Source organism: Aotus nancymaae, unplaced genomic scaffold, assembly GCF_030222135.1.
Source record: "Aotus nancymaae isolate 86718 unplaced genomic scaffold, 86718_ANA_hifiasm-v0.15.2.pri h1tg000053l, whole genome shotgun sequence".
NCBI classification, from domain to species: domain Eukaryota; kingdom Metazoa; phylum Chordata; class Mammalia; order Primates; family Aotidae; genus Aotus; species Aotus nancymaae.
In genome coordinates this window covers 6,735,968-6,749,365 of record NW_026988467.1, presented here as the reverse complement: position 1 = coordinate 6,749,365, position 13,398 = coordinate 6,735,968, and the positions used below count along the sequence as shown (strand labels likewise).

The window sequence follows — 13,398 nt, the reverse complement described above, 5'->3', positions numbered from 1 at the left end:
TATTTTTATTTTTAATCAAATTGTGGGCCTAGCTTAATATTGGTCTGTGTAATTTTCCTAAGCACTAGAATACATCTAAAGAAAACAGGCTATAATAAGAAATGTTTAAAAAAGATAGAAGTGGCCAGGTGTGGAGGCTCATGCCTGTAATCTTAGCACTTTAGGAGGCTGACGTGGGTGGACCACTTGAGCTCAGGAGTTTGAGACCAGCCTGGGCAACAGGTCAAAACCCTGTCTCTACCAAAAATATACACACAAAAAATTAGCTGGGTGTGGTGATGTATGCCTGTAGTCCCAGCTACTCAGGAGGCTGAGGTGGGAGGATGGCTTAAGCCCAGGAGGCAGAGGTTGCAGTGAGCTGAGATCACACCACTGTACTCCAGCCTGGGCGACAAAACCATGATTCAGTCTCAAAAAATAAATAAACAACAAAAATAAAAATTATAGATGTAAAAAACTTTCTAACCCATGTCTATTCACACAAAATGCTTTTACTTATCATAATGACCACATGTCTAAAAAGTATAACATTTAAAGATACTAAAAAACTTACCAGCTACACAGTAAGATAAAGAAATATTTGCAATCCATTTGTGTTCGATAATGTTAAATTCAAACCACTGAAAAAAAGAGCTTCTGGGTAAATCCTTTCATCAGAAAGCCAGTAAGTTCAAATACCATACAAGTCAGCCACCTTTGCTTTGTCCTTAAGTAAATTGCACTCATTACTTTGGCCAACTGTCATCCAAGTCTATGCCACCGATCAAAGGATGGTGTGTTTGTCCAGTGAAGCAAATGCCCTAGTAACAGTGAGTCAGTGACCTCTTTGAAGGTGGCAGGCCTTCTCATCCTGCTGCCCTTTTTTTTTTTTTTTTGAGATGGAGTCTCGCTCTGTCGCCAGGCTGGAGTGCAGTGGCGTGATCTCAGCTCACTGCAATCTCTGCCTCCCAGGTTCAAGCCATTCTCCTGCCTCAGCCTCCCAAGTAGCTGGGACTATAGGCGTGCGCCACCATGCCCAGCTAATTTTTGTGTTTTTAGTAGAGAAGGGGTTTCACCATGTTGGCCAGGATGGTCTTGATCCCTTGACCTCGTGATCTGCCTGCCTCGGCCTCCAAAGTGCCAAGATTACAGGAGTAAGCCACTGTGTCCAGCCGTTTTTTTTTTTTTTTTTTTTTTTAAAAGAGACAAGGTCTTGCTCTGTTTTCCAGGCTGGAGTCCTGCCTCTACAAAAAACAAACAAACAAACAAAAATTAGCCAGGCGTGGTGGTGTGCACCTGTAGTCACAGCTACTAGGAAGGTCACCTGACCCCAGGGAGGTCAAGGCTTCAGTGAGCTGAGATGGCACTACTGCACTCCTGCCTGGGTGAGAACCTGTCTCAAGAACATATGAAGAAACAGGCTGGGCACATGGCTCACACCTGTAATCCCAGCACTCTGGGAGGCCAAGGTGGGCAGATTACTTGAGGTCAGGAGTTTGAGACCAGCCTGACCAATAACATGATAAAGCCCCATCTCTACTAAAAATACAAAAATTAGCTGGACATGGTGGCAGGTACCTGTAATCCTAGCTACTCGAGAGGCTGAGGCAGGAGAATCACTTGAACCTGGAGGCAGAGGTTGCAGCAAGCTGAGACCATGCCACTGCACTGCAGCCTGGGTGACAAAGCAAGACTCCGTATCAAAAATAAAAAAAATAAAGACAGGTTTGTGGTGTACTGGAGGCCTGGGTGAATGTTATTTAATTGTACATGGCGTTCAACCTACTAGAGCCCAACACTGGGAATTCCCATTGGTTCCACCAGCAGCTCATCCTCTAATCTCTTTTCTGCCTTCCTTGCCCCAAGGTCCTGTGGGCAGAACTAGGTGTCTTGCCTTCCTCTGGTCCCCATGCTCCTTGACATCAAGCCAATGGGACCTCTAGGAGGCAACAAGATTGGCTCAAAGTGGGAGTCACTGAGCATCCTTCCCAAGCACACCACCCAGTCCCTTCTCATCCTGCTGGCTTGGCCTGATGCACCAGCCTCTAACTTGTAGGAGGCATCTGGCCACAGAGCAAGCTACCAGTCTTCCTGCCTTACAAGCTCTTTCGATCTGTAGACCAGACCTACTAGGGGCTGGGGATAGAGTCGGGGACAATAATAGGAAAATCCCCTCTGCCCTCCACACACCCCAATGTTGACACATACAACAGTTCTTTTCTGCATAGACAGTCTGGTCAATGGCAGCAGAGCAGATTCTTCCACCTAAGTCTTAGACTAGGATCCTCTTGGTTCATCTGAGGGCCCCAATAGCCAGTGCTCAGACAGAAGGAAAAGTCATATTCAACCTCCGGTTACATGCTGACACAGCATTAGCCTCACATAGTTAGAAAATGGAGTAATCTGATTGGCAAGCAGTATTTTAGACCAACAATCTCCAAACTGGGATACATAATCTAAGAGATGTGCACGATGACCTACTGGCATACAGAAAGAAATAGCATTTTACTTATAACCTCCACCATTTAATTTCTATTTTGTTTGTTTGCTTTTGAGACGGAGTGTCACTCTGTCACCCACGCTGGAGTGCAGTGGTGTGATCTCAGCTCACTGCAACCTCTGCCTCCCAGGTTCAAGGGATTCTCCTGTCTCAGCCTCATGAGTCCTGGGATTACAGGTGTGCACTGCCATACCTGGATAATTTTTGTATTTTTAGTAAAGACAGGGTTTCGCCATGTTGGCTAGGCTGGTCTTGAACTCCTGACCTCAGATGATCTCTCCACCTGGGCCTCCCAAAGTGCTGGGATTATAGGTGTGAGTCACTGCACCTGGCCCATTTAATTTCTATTTTGTGCCAGGCACGGTGGCTCACGCCTGTAATCCCAGCACTTTGGGAGGCCGAGGCGGGTGGATCACGAGGTCAAGAGATCGAGACCATCCTGGTCAACATGGTGAAACCCCGTCTCTACTAAAGGTGCAAAAAATTAGCTGAGGAATATTTTTCTTCAAGACAACTCACTTATTTATCCTAAAATACCTACTTCCATCATCCCAGCTACTGAGGCAGGAGAATTGCCTGAACCCAGGAGGCGGAGGTTGCAGAGAGCCGAGATCGCGCCATTGCACTCCAGCCTGGGTAACAAGAGCGAAACTCCGTCTCAAAAAAAAAAAAAAAAATTCTATTTTGTGTATAGGTCTTATAATATGTATAAAATTAACAGAGTAATATAATTATACATGAGATATGCACAAACATTTTAATCATAGTGTAGCAGGAGCAGCCGTGGGAAAAGGATCTCTCGAACACCGAATAAAGGAGGGAGGAGTTTATTCGGCTGGGAGACCAGGCAGTAATTTGTCGAAAACCCAGCTCATCTAACAAAGGAAGGTTCTGCCTTTATATAGGCTTATACTTTAGATGTTACATGTGGAAGAATCTTAGGTTTATAGCTTTAGGAATCACATATGAAAGGGTTCTGGTTTACAGTTTAGGACTCACATGTGAAAAGGTCTCTGGTTTGATCTTGTTTTAAGTAAAAACAGTGTCTTCCAGAGAGTTTTCCCAAGACCAAGCGTGTTATTTTCAGGAAGGAGATTCAGGAGGCGCCAGCTGGCCTGCTCTCTTCTATTGAGATGCACAGTGGATGACAGAGGGGGAGGGAATCCCAGATGCCTGGGTCTCCTTCCTCATCAGGGCTGTGTGATTAAAGTTTGAAGGCCATGGCTGGGCATGGTGGTTCTTGCCTGCAATCCCAGCACTTTGGGAGGCCAAGGCAGGCAGACTGCTTGAGATCAGGAGTTCCAAGACCAGCTTGGGCAACATGATGAAAACCCCTCTCTACAAAAACTACAGAAGTTAGCTTGGTGGGTGCGACACGCCTGTAGTCCCATCTACTCTGTAGTCCCAGCTACTTGGGAAGCTGAGGATCTCTTGAGCCTGGCAGGTGAAGGCTACAGTGAGCAATGATCCCATCCCTGTACTCCAGCCTGGGTGACAGGTAGAAAAACAAAACAAACAAAAAAAACCCAAAAACTTAAAAAAAAAATTGGGGCAATTCTGTCCCCACCCCAGTAACATCTGGCAATGTCTGAAGACATTTTGGGTTATGAAATGGGGGACGGGGGTTACTATCATCTAGGGAGTAGAGGCCTGGGATGCTGCAAAATACCCTACAAAGCACAAGACAGCCCATCCCTCACAGACAATCATCCAGCCAAAGGTAAGAAACCCTGTTCCAGAACAATAAAATGGGCAATCTATTCGACGATGTATAATGGATTGGTGGCACTGCCGGTTGCCTCCCCAGCATCCATTCCCCTCTTCCTGTCTTAACAAGATCCCTATTTTCTTTCTTCTTTTTTTTTGAGATGGAGTTTCCCTCTAGCTGCCCAAGCTGGTGCAATCTTGGCTCACTGCAACCTCTGCCTCTGCCTCCTGGGTCCAAGAGATTCTCCTGGCTCGGCCTCCTGAGTAGCTGGGATTACAGATGCGCGCCACAATGCTTGGCTGATTTTTGTTTTTTTTAGTAGACACGGGGTTGTGCTGGGATTACAGGAATGAGCCACTGTGCCCAGCCAAGATCCCTAATTTATTTTTTCAATTCTTTTTTTTTTTTTGAGATGGAATCTCGCTCTGTTGCCAGGCCGGCACAATCTCGGCTCACTGCAACCTCCACCTCTCAGGTTCTAGCGATTCTCCTGCCTCATCATCCTTAGTAGCTGGAACTACAGGCGTGCATCACCACGCCCAGCTAATTTTTGTATTTTTTTTTTTGGTAGTGACAGGGTTTTACCACGTTGGCCAGGATGGTCTCAATCTCTTGACCTTGTGATCCGCCCGCCTCAGCCTCCCAAAGTGCTGGGATTACAGGTGTGAGCCACCACGCCCAGCCAAGATCCCTAATTTCTTAAGTCACACAGTGGGGACAGGATTGAACTCATGTCTAGTTTTGGCCCTGACTCACTGAAGCCCGTCCACAGCGTAACATCCACTTTGCCTCGTTATCTGTTTAGGAAGGGTACATGATTTTAGTCCAAGTATTCAGCATAATTTCCCTGGGAGCAATGACTGGTTTAGTTAGAGCAAGGTACCTGTCCCAGTGGGTCGAGAGTTACACTGAAGACTTGCTCAATAGTGGGAGAAATACAAGAAGCTGCTGCTGGAAGCCATTCTGTGGCTATGCAGGGCCAGCCTTAGAATAAAGCAGGTTACCAAAGGCCAAGCAGACATGGCTGGGCCCCTCCCCGTGACACTGACGCGCTGTTCAGCTAAGCTCTCACGTGAAGCCTATGCTCCCTCTAGAGTTCAGGTTTTTGTACCCATAATCAAGCCAGTTTGAAGTTGAATTTTCTATTATTTACAATTGAACACTTCCTAAATGAACCTAGTCAAACAAAATGTACACCTAAACTTTTCAAGAAAGCAGCTGAAGAGTTTTACTAACATAAATAATCTTCCCAAGACCAGCTGGGACTCGTGCTTGTCTTAACAGTTCTGAAGAAACACCCTGAACATTAATTTAATTTTGCTTCTAAGGTAACAGTGTTCTAGTCAGTCACGGAGGCCAAAGTGCGGACAAAGTTCTCTGTGGGATATTCCACTCACAGCAAACATCGGAAGGATTTGAATCCAGTGGCAGGAAAGGCTAGGAACAGTGGTTAACTACATGTCTAAAAGGAGTCACAAGATATACTCTTTGAAGTCTATCTGCCTATTTCTAAAAAGAAACTACTAATTAAACTTTTTCTGCACCTTTTTCCTTTGTTTTCTTTTTTTGAAACAGTTTCCCTCTACCGCCCAGGCTGGAGGGCAGCGGCACAATCTCGGCTCACTGCAACCTCCGCCTCCTGGGTTCAAGTGATTTTCCTGACTCAGCCTCCCGAGTAGCTGAGATTATAGGCACGCACCACCATGCCTGGCTAATTTTTAACTATGTATTCCTTTTCTTTTCTTTTTAGACGGAGTCTCTCTCTGCCATCCAGGCTGGAGTGCAATGGTGCGATCTCAGCTCACTAAAACCTCTGCCTCCCAGTTTCAAGTGATTCTCCTGCCTCAGTCTCCCAAGTAGCTGGGATTACAGGCCTGTGCCACCACACCCAGTTAATTTTTTTGTATTTTTAGTAAAGATGGGGTTTTACCAGGTTGCCGGGCTGGCCTCGAACTCCTGACCTCGAGTGATCTACCTGCCTTGGCCTCCTCTTAAAGTGCTGGGATCACAGGTATGGGCCATCACGCCCGGGCTATGAATTCCTTTTCTTAAAAGATAAAAATATGCTCCCCTCCCCATTCCTCTACCTTCTCTCATTTTTCCTTTCCAAAATTGAAGTCTTGTGTTTATTACATGAAGATATAGTTAACCTTCTAATCCTCTTACACCCACGCTGCCCTAGTTTAATTTTTCCCTTCATGGATTAGGCGCCTAACCTCCAGTTGATAGCAGAGTAAAACTACAACATCACTACTATAATATATGTACTGGGATTTTAAAAGAAGTATCTTTACGTGATCAGAAAGTCTTATAAAATTTTAAATTATGCACACAGATTTGTGCTTTTAACTCCGAGTTTCAACTACCAAGAAAAAATTGTAGCCAAGAGCTTCGGTTCCCTATGCGTACATGCATAGGCACTAAAACCAAGGCCTGTGCGCTCTTTCTGATAATAATCACCACCCCACTGACGATCAGCCACTTTCCAGGCTCACGGCTTATCCACATTCTGGCTACAAATGACACTGCCAGACACCCTGCAATCCTACTAATCTTTGGAACTTTGGTAACCGCCATTTTACCTGCTACCTCTATTGTGCTATTTGAAAAACATTAGGTGCTTTTCTGTATACACTGTACCTTTTTGGAATGTTTTACTTAAAACCTGGCATTGGCTGGACGCAGTGGCTCATGCCTCTAGTTTTGGCCCTGACTCACTGAAGCCTGCCCACAGTGCAACATCAACTTTGCCTCGTTATCTGTTTAGGAAGGGTACATGATTTGGGAGGATGAGGTGGGCAGATCACCTGAGGTCAGGACTTTGTGACCAGCCTGGACAACATGGCGAAACCCAGTCTCTACTAAAAACACAAAAAATAGCTGGGCATGGTGGCATGTGCCTGTAATTCCAGCCACTCAGGAGGCTGAGACATGAGAATTGCTTTAACCCATGAGGAGGAGGTTGCAATGAGCTGAGACGGCACCACCGCACTCCAGCCTGGGTGACAGAGAGAGACGCTGCTTCAAGAAAGAAAAAAAAAGTAACCATTAGCTAACAAAGATTTAATTTATGGAGACAAGTACCTGAGTACAGCTGGTAACAGCTGCCCATAATAGGTGGGAAAATATTGAATTTTGAAAATATCTGCGGCTTATTATTAAGATCTTTTTTTAAAATTTCTTTTGAAATGGAGTCTCGCTCTGTCTCCCAGGCTGAAGTCCAGTGGTGCAATCTAGGCTCACTTTAACCTCTGCCTCCCGAATTCAAGCGATTCTCCTACCTCAGCCTCCCGAGTGAGTAGCTGAGATTACAGGCATATGCCACTGCGCCTGGCCTAGTTTATGATCTTGAAGAGATATCATATTCCCATTAAAATACATTTTAAAGGTTATGACGACAAAACAAAAAAGCATGCCATAAAAATAAAACCCAAAACATCTAATCTAGGATCAACCTCTAAATCTAAGGACAGCTTAGCCCAGCTATTTCAGGGACTGGGTAGATCTAAATGGGCACTGTGCTGTGTTAACTGCCTGCCCAGCAGATGAAGGACATACTAACACTAACAGGCAACCAGAACCCCCAGGCCATTTGATGGGAAATATTTACAGGATTTTCCTCTGGCAAATCAAGCCCTCACACAGAAGGGCCACTTCAGAGCACTTCTGTGTTTTTCTTGATGAGATGGTTTAAACAATAGAAAAGGAATGACAGGGCTGGGCACGGTGGCTCACGCCTGTAATCCTAGCACTTTGGGAGGCTAAGGCAGAGACCAGGAGTTCAAGTGAATCACCAGAGACCAGTTCAAGACCAGCCTGACGAACATGGTGAAGCCCCATCTCTACTAAAAGTACAAAAATTAGCCGGGCAAGGTGGCGCATGCCTCTAATTCTAGCTATTCAGAGGCTAAGGCAGGAGAATTGCTTCGACCTGGGAGGTGAAGGCTGCAGTGGGCCGAGATCCCACCACTGCACTCCAGCCTGGGTGACAGAGGGAGACTCCCTCTCAAAAAAATAAATGAATAAAGTAATGACAGGTTTTGTTATCTAGTAACAATAAAATGTGCTTGAGTACTTTTTTTTTTAAATAATATCACCCAGATTTGGGGGTAAGAGGGAAGAAAGCAGCAAACAGCAGAAACCCTAAAGGTACTAAACATCAAATGAGTAAGGTTCATGCAGAAGTAACTTACCCTCAGACAGTTTATGAATGTGCTGTGTAGGTACCAAAAACCTTAAAAACCTCTGACTCAGCCAGGTGTGGGTGGTAGTTCAAATCTGTAATCCCAGCACTTTGGGAGGCTGAGGCAGGTGGATCACCAGAGGCCAGGAGATTGAGACTATCCTGGTTAACAGGATGAAACCCCACCTCTACTTAAAATACAAAAATTAGCCGAGTGTGGGGGTGAGCACCTGTAGTACCAGCAACTTGGGAGGCTGAGGCAGGAGAATCACTTGAACCTGGGAGATGGAGGTTGCAGTGTGCTGAGATCGTGCCACTGCATTCCAGCCTGGGTGACAGAGCAAAACTCCATCTCAAAAAAAAAAAAAATAAATAAAATGAAAACCCTTTTACTCAGCAATTGGTTTACCCAAAGGAAACAAATAAAGCACATATGTAGACATAAGGATGTCTGGCTATTAATAATGGCAAAAAAATTAGCAATGATAGGAGATTAGAAAGAAATTGCATAATCAACCACCTGTAATCCCAGCACTTTGGGAGGCTGAGGTGGGCGAATCATCTGAGGTCAGAAGTTCAAGCCCAGCCTGGCCAAAATGGGGAACCCTCATCTCTACTAAAAATACAAAAATTAGCCTGGTGTGGCGGTGTGTGCCTGTAGTCCCAGCTACTCAAGAGGCTGAGACAAGAGAATCACTTGAACCCGGAAGGCGGAGGTTGCTGTGAGATCTCACCACTGCACTCTAGGTTGGCAACAAGAGCAAAAACTCTGTCTAAAAAAAGAAAAGAAATTACATAATCAGAGTAAGTCAGGTAACAGCCTGGCATGGTGGCTCACACCTGTAATCCCAGCACTTTGGGAGGCCGAGGCTGGTGGATCACGAGGTCAGGAGTTCAAGACCAGCCTGGCCAATGGTAAAACCTCATCTAGTCTCTTTTGTTTCGAGATGGGGTTTCTCCATGTTGGCCAGGCTGGTCTCAAACTCCTGACCTCAGGTGATCAGCCCACCTCGGCCTCCCAAAGTGCTGAGATTACAGGCCTGAGCCACTGTGCCCAGCCTGAAACCCCGTCTCTACTAAAAAATACAAAAATTAGCTGGGCGTGATGGCACACCTGTAGTCTCAGCTACTCAGGAGGCCGAGGCAGGAGAATCGCTTGAACCCGGGAGGCGGAGGTTGCAGTGAGCCAAGAGATTGCACCACTCCTGCCTGGGACAGAGCGAGACCCCATCTCAAAAACAAAAAAAAAGGATAAGTTAGGTAGCCCTGTGACTCTAACCGTGTCAGTGAATACCAGTCACTGCGCTGAGAAACCAGGTCTGCCTTCCTTCTTCATTGCCATCTCCCCCAAACCTAGGCATTGCACGGTAGGTCAACATGATCAACTAACGGTATACGCTGCCATTAACACTCAATATATTACTAAGAAGAAAGCAATTTGAAGAACATGAGCCTATTTTTAAAATGGATATAAAATTATACATCTGGTCCACATCTGCATGCATGGAGCCTCTCTAAACTGCTTTTTTTTAGGTGTGGGTTGGTGGGAGGTTCCTCTTCCCATTCTTATCTTAAAGGGAAACACACTATTAACGAAACTAATTACAGTAACAATATAGGAGTACTGTGCCTTTGTAAAGAATCCAAAAAATTTAGGCAGGGAGTGTGGTTCCACCTGTAATCCCAGCACTTTGGAATTTTTGGTGTAGTTTTTATTTTTCAGGATCTAAAATTAATTTTAAACTCTCTATAAGTCTGTTATACTTGATTAAAATACTTGTTCAGAAGCCGGGCGCAGTGGCTCATGCCGGTAATCCCAGCACTTTGGGAGGCTGAGGTGGGCGGATCATCTGAGATCAGGAGTTTGAGACCAGCCTGACTAACATGGTGAAACCCTGTCTCTACTAAAAAAAAAAATACAAAAATTAGCTGGGCGTGGTGGCACATGCCTGTAATACCAGCTACTCAGGAGGCTGAGGCAGGAGAATGGCTTGAACCCAGGAGGCGGAGGTTGCAGTAAGCCGAGATCGCGCTACTGCATTCCAGCCTGGGCGTCAGAGTGAGGGTCTGCCTCAAAAAAAAAAAACTTGTTCAATATCATTTATTAGTGACAGCATTAAACTTGGTTGATATTACAGTTTCCTTTATCAGCAGCATGAAAAAAAGAAAGAAAGAAAATATATTACAGTTTCCAAAGGCTATTCGATGAACAAGAGAAATGTGACAGACTTTTAAAGTGGAGGCTCTGACATCTTTTCAAACGAAGTGCACTTCATTTTTGGAAAGGCACCAGCTTAACAACAGTGGCAACTAGTTATTTGGAGCAAGGCAGCACATATTCCATGGGACTAGGTGGGACCTCTGGGTGGACTCATTGTAACCGTATAATTCAGCCATTCTACACTCAGCTCATTTCATGTTCTTCTCTAACAGAAAGTGAAGAATTTTAGGCTAGTGAGAGTGGATCAAAATCTAATTAGCTACTCTGAAAACATCCTTTTGGAAGCTGTCTTTTCTTTCTGGAATCTCAAACTGCTGCCATACAGGAACACAAACTTGTTAAATACAATGGCTTCAGGCGCCACTCTAATAAACTACCTGCATCTTAATCAAGCAGGAGAGCTCTGCTGGCCACTGCAGATTTCCTCCATCACAAGGTAAAAGGCTGGTGCCCTAGCAGGAGAATCTGGCAGCCAGAGGGCACAGTGAAGGGTACAGAGGGAGATTCAACAAGACAGAGCCATCTATTTCAGAGTCAGCTTCCACAGAGGCTGCTCCAGCATGCAACTCACCCAGTTCCGAATAGAAAGAAAAATTTTCAAAGACCATCTCACTAAAAACAGTAAGTTAAAAGTCACTGAGCATAAATTCATGTTTTAAAAAATTATCCTTCTTGGCTTAAAAAACGTGTGAGACAAAAAAAAAAAAAAAAAAAAAAAAATGGCCAGCTTGTTTAAAATTCCCGAGAAAGACAAATTTATATAAAGAGTGGCTTAATTTAAGAATGCTTCCCCCTTGTGTTACTCTCAAAGGAAGTCTCTGCTGGGTGTGGTGGCTCACGCCTGTAATCCCAACACTTTGGGAAGCCAAGGAGGGTGGATCACTTGAAGTCAGGATACCAGCCTGGCCAACATGGCAAAACCCCGTCTCTAGATAATGGCCCAGCCAACATGGTGAAACCTCATTTCTACTAAAAATACAAAAAAAATTAGCCAGGTGTGGTGGCAGGCGCCTGTAATCCCATTTACTCAGGAGGCTGAGACAGGAGAATCACTTGAACCCAGGAGGCAGAGGTTGCAGTGAGCCTAGAGATCACACCACTGCACTGCAGCCTGGGTGACAGAGACTCACTCTCTCAAAAAACACAAAACAAAAAGAAGTCTCAATGGAGACATGAAGAGAAGGGTTGCAAAGCAATGATCCGAAAGGAATGAATGAGAAACTCTTCCTATCTGTGAAGACCCACCAAAGGTTTTGGTTAGAGAAAGTAACCTGGTGACTGCCCACGATCCAAGTACAAAAAAGCTCAGGGACGCTTTCATCAGTCATCATCTAAGTTTCTCAACCATTGTTGTAAGGAACATATCCAGGTAGGAATCCAAGCTGCAACTAACATTACTCAAGTCAAGCTGATCATCTAGGATAAACTATTTTATTTTATGCAAAATATACTACATTCAAAAATTGCTGTGCCAGGCCCATTAGGTCCTCAAATTACGACTCCAAACATCTGGAAGACTCCAATAGGACCCCAAGCCACCGGCTGTGATAAAGGAAAAAAGAAAATTACTAACACTCAGAAATAGTTTACCTTCTATTCTCGGTGGGTGCTGGCGGGGGAGGTGGCGAGGGCCACGGAGGTGAAAATCATCTCCCTTTCTAGCCTCAGAACCCAACCTCCTAAAAACGCACTGTCTCCACTGGAAAAAAATTAAGGTGCTTGACGATCGACCTAAGGCAGCTTTCAAAACAAGGAACACCTAACAATTCTGCGGTCTCCGGCGTTGCAAGCATCCACCAGCCGGCAAGAAGTGTCTTAACACACCTTCCAGACCTCATATTCGTCCGTGGCCGTCAGCATCACCGTTCCCAGCACCCTCCAGGCCTTGCTGGCGTCCAACGCCCGCAGCCCTTTTTGCCCGTCCGGATAACCTCCCGCGTTGCCCTGAGGAACCCCGGGCACACGCGAGCATCAGAGATCCTGCCCTGGGCTCTGAGGCGCTGCGCTTCGGGAAAGGCCCCGAGAGAAGGTGGCGGGGGGTGGCCGCGCCACCGCGTCCAGGCAGGACTGCAGTCGAGCCATACACACCAGCCACTGATTGTTCAGAATGGGAAAAGGCTGGGGAAGCCGCGGGGAGGAGGATGGGCAGCGGGGGTGGCGCGACCGCACGGGGCACAGCCGCCCTCGGGGCTGCGGTCAGGATGGGGGTAAGGAAGGCCCGACCGCCCCCCTGGCCCTGCCCACCGGCCCCCGACGCCGGGACTTCCTCCTCCCGGGCGCCGGCGCCGCAGCCCGGGGAGGGCCGGTAACCACGGCGGGAGGCCGGGGCCGCGCCCGGCGCGGAGGCCCAGGGGACTACCGGCGGCGGGGCACGCGGCTGGGCCCGGGGACTCACCCGCCGGCGAAGAGGTGAAGCAGCGTATTCTCCTTCTGCCGGCCGTCGGTCGCCATCGCCGCGCCGGCTCCGCGGCCCGCCGCCGCCCAGTGCACACAGCGCGTGGCGACTCGAGGGATGAGCGAGGTCGCCGGTTCAGGTCTCCTAGCTGCCCTCAGGGGGCCGCCAGCGCCGCCTCCATGCGCGCGCTTGCCCCAACGCCCGGCTCCGCTCGACCGGCGACCTCCGCGGCGTAGCCGCCGGCGCCTCACCGGCCTCTGCGGCGCGAGCCCGGCGGGTAGCAAGAGCCCGGCGCGCGGCCGTCACGTGGCGGAGGCTGTGCCGTGACGTCACGCGGCGCGCGAGTAGGGGGGCGGGGCGTGACGGGGGTGTGGGCCCAAATCCCAAGCGCCCATTGGCTACGGGGCGGATG

General features: G+C 47.2%; 1 protein-coding gene across 2 annotated transcripts in view; it reads right to left on the bottom strand.

Moving 5' to 3' along the window:
- The window catches only part of SLC25A33 (solute carrier family 25 member 33), a 46,733-nt gene extending 33,685 nt beyond the window's left edge, over positions 1 to 13,048 (bottom strand). Inside the window, exon 1 of one of the 2 annotated variants that reach the window (XM_064363213.1) lies at positions 12,987 to 13,048. In XM_064363213.1, coding sequence (XP_064219283.1) covers positions 12,987 to 13,042 — 56 coding nt within the window. In that variant the 5' untranslated portion in view covers positions 13,043 to 13,048. Of the gene's footprint in view, positions 1 to 553; positions 702 to 12,986 lie in introns of those variants that run through there. The other variant, XM_064363214.1, reaches the window with a different exon arrangement.
- Between the last annotated feature and the right edge of the window lie 350 nt (positions 13,049 to 13,398).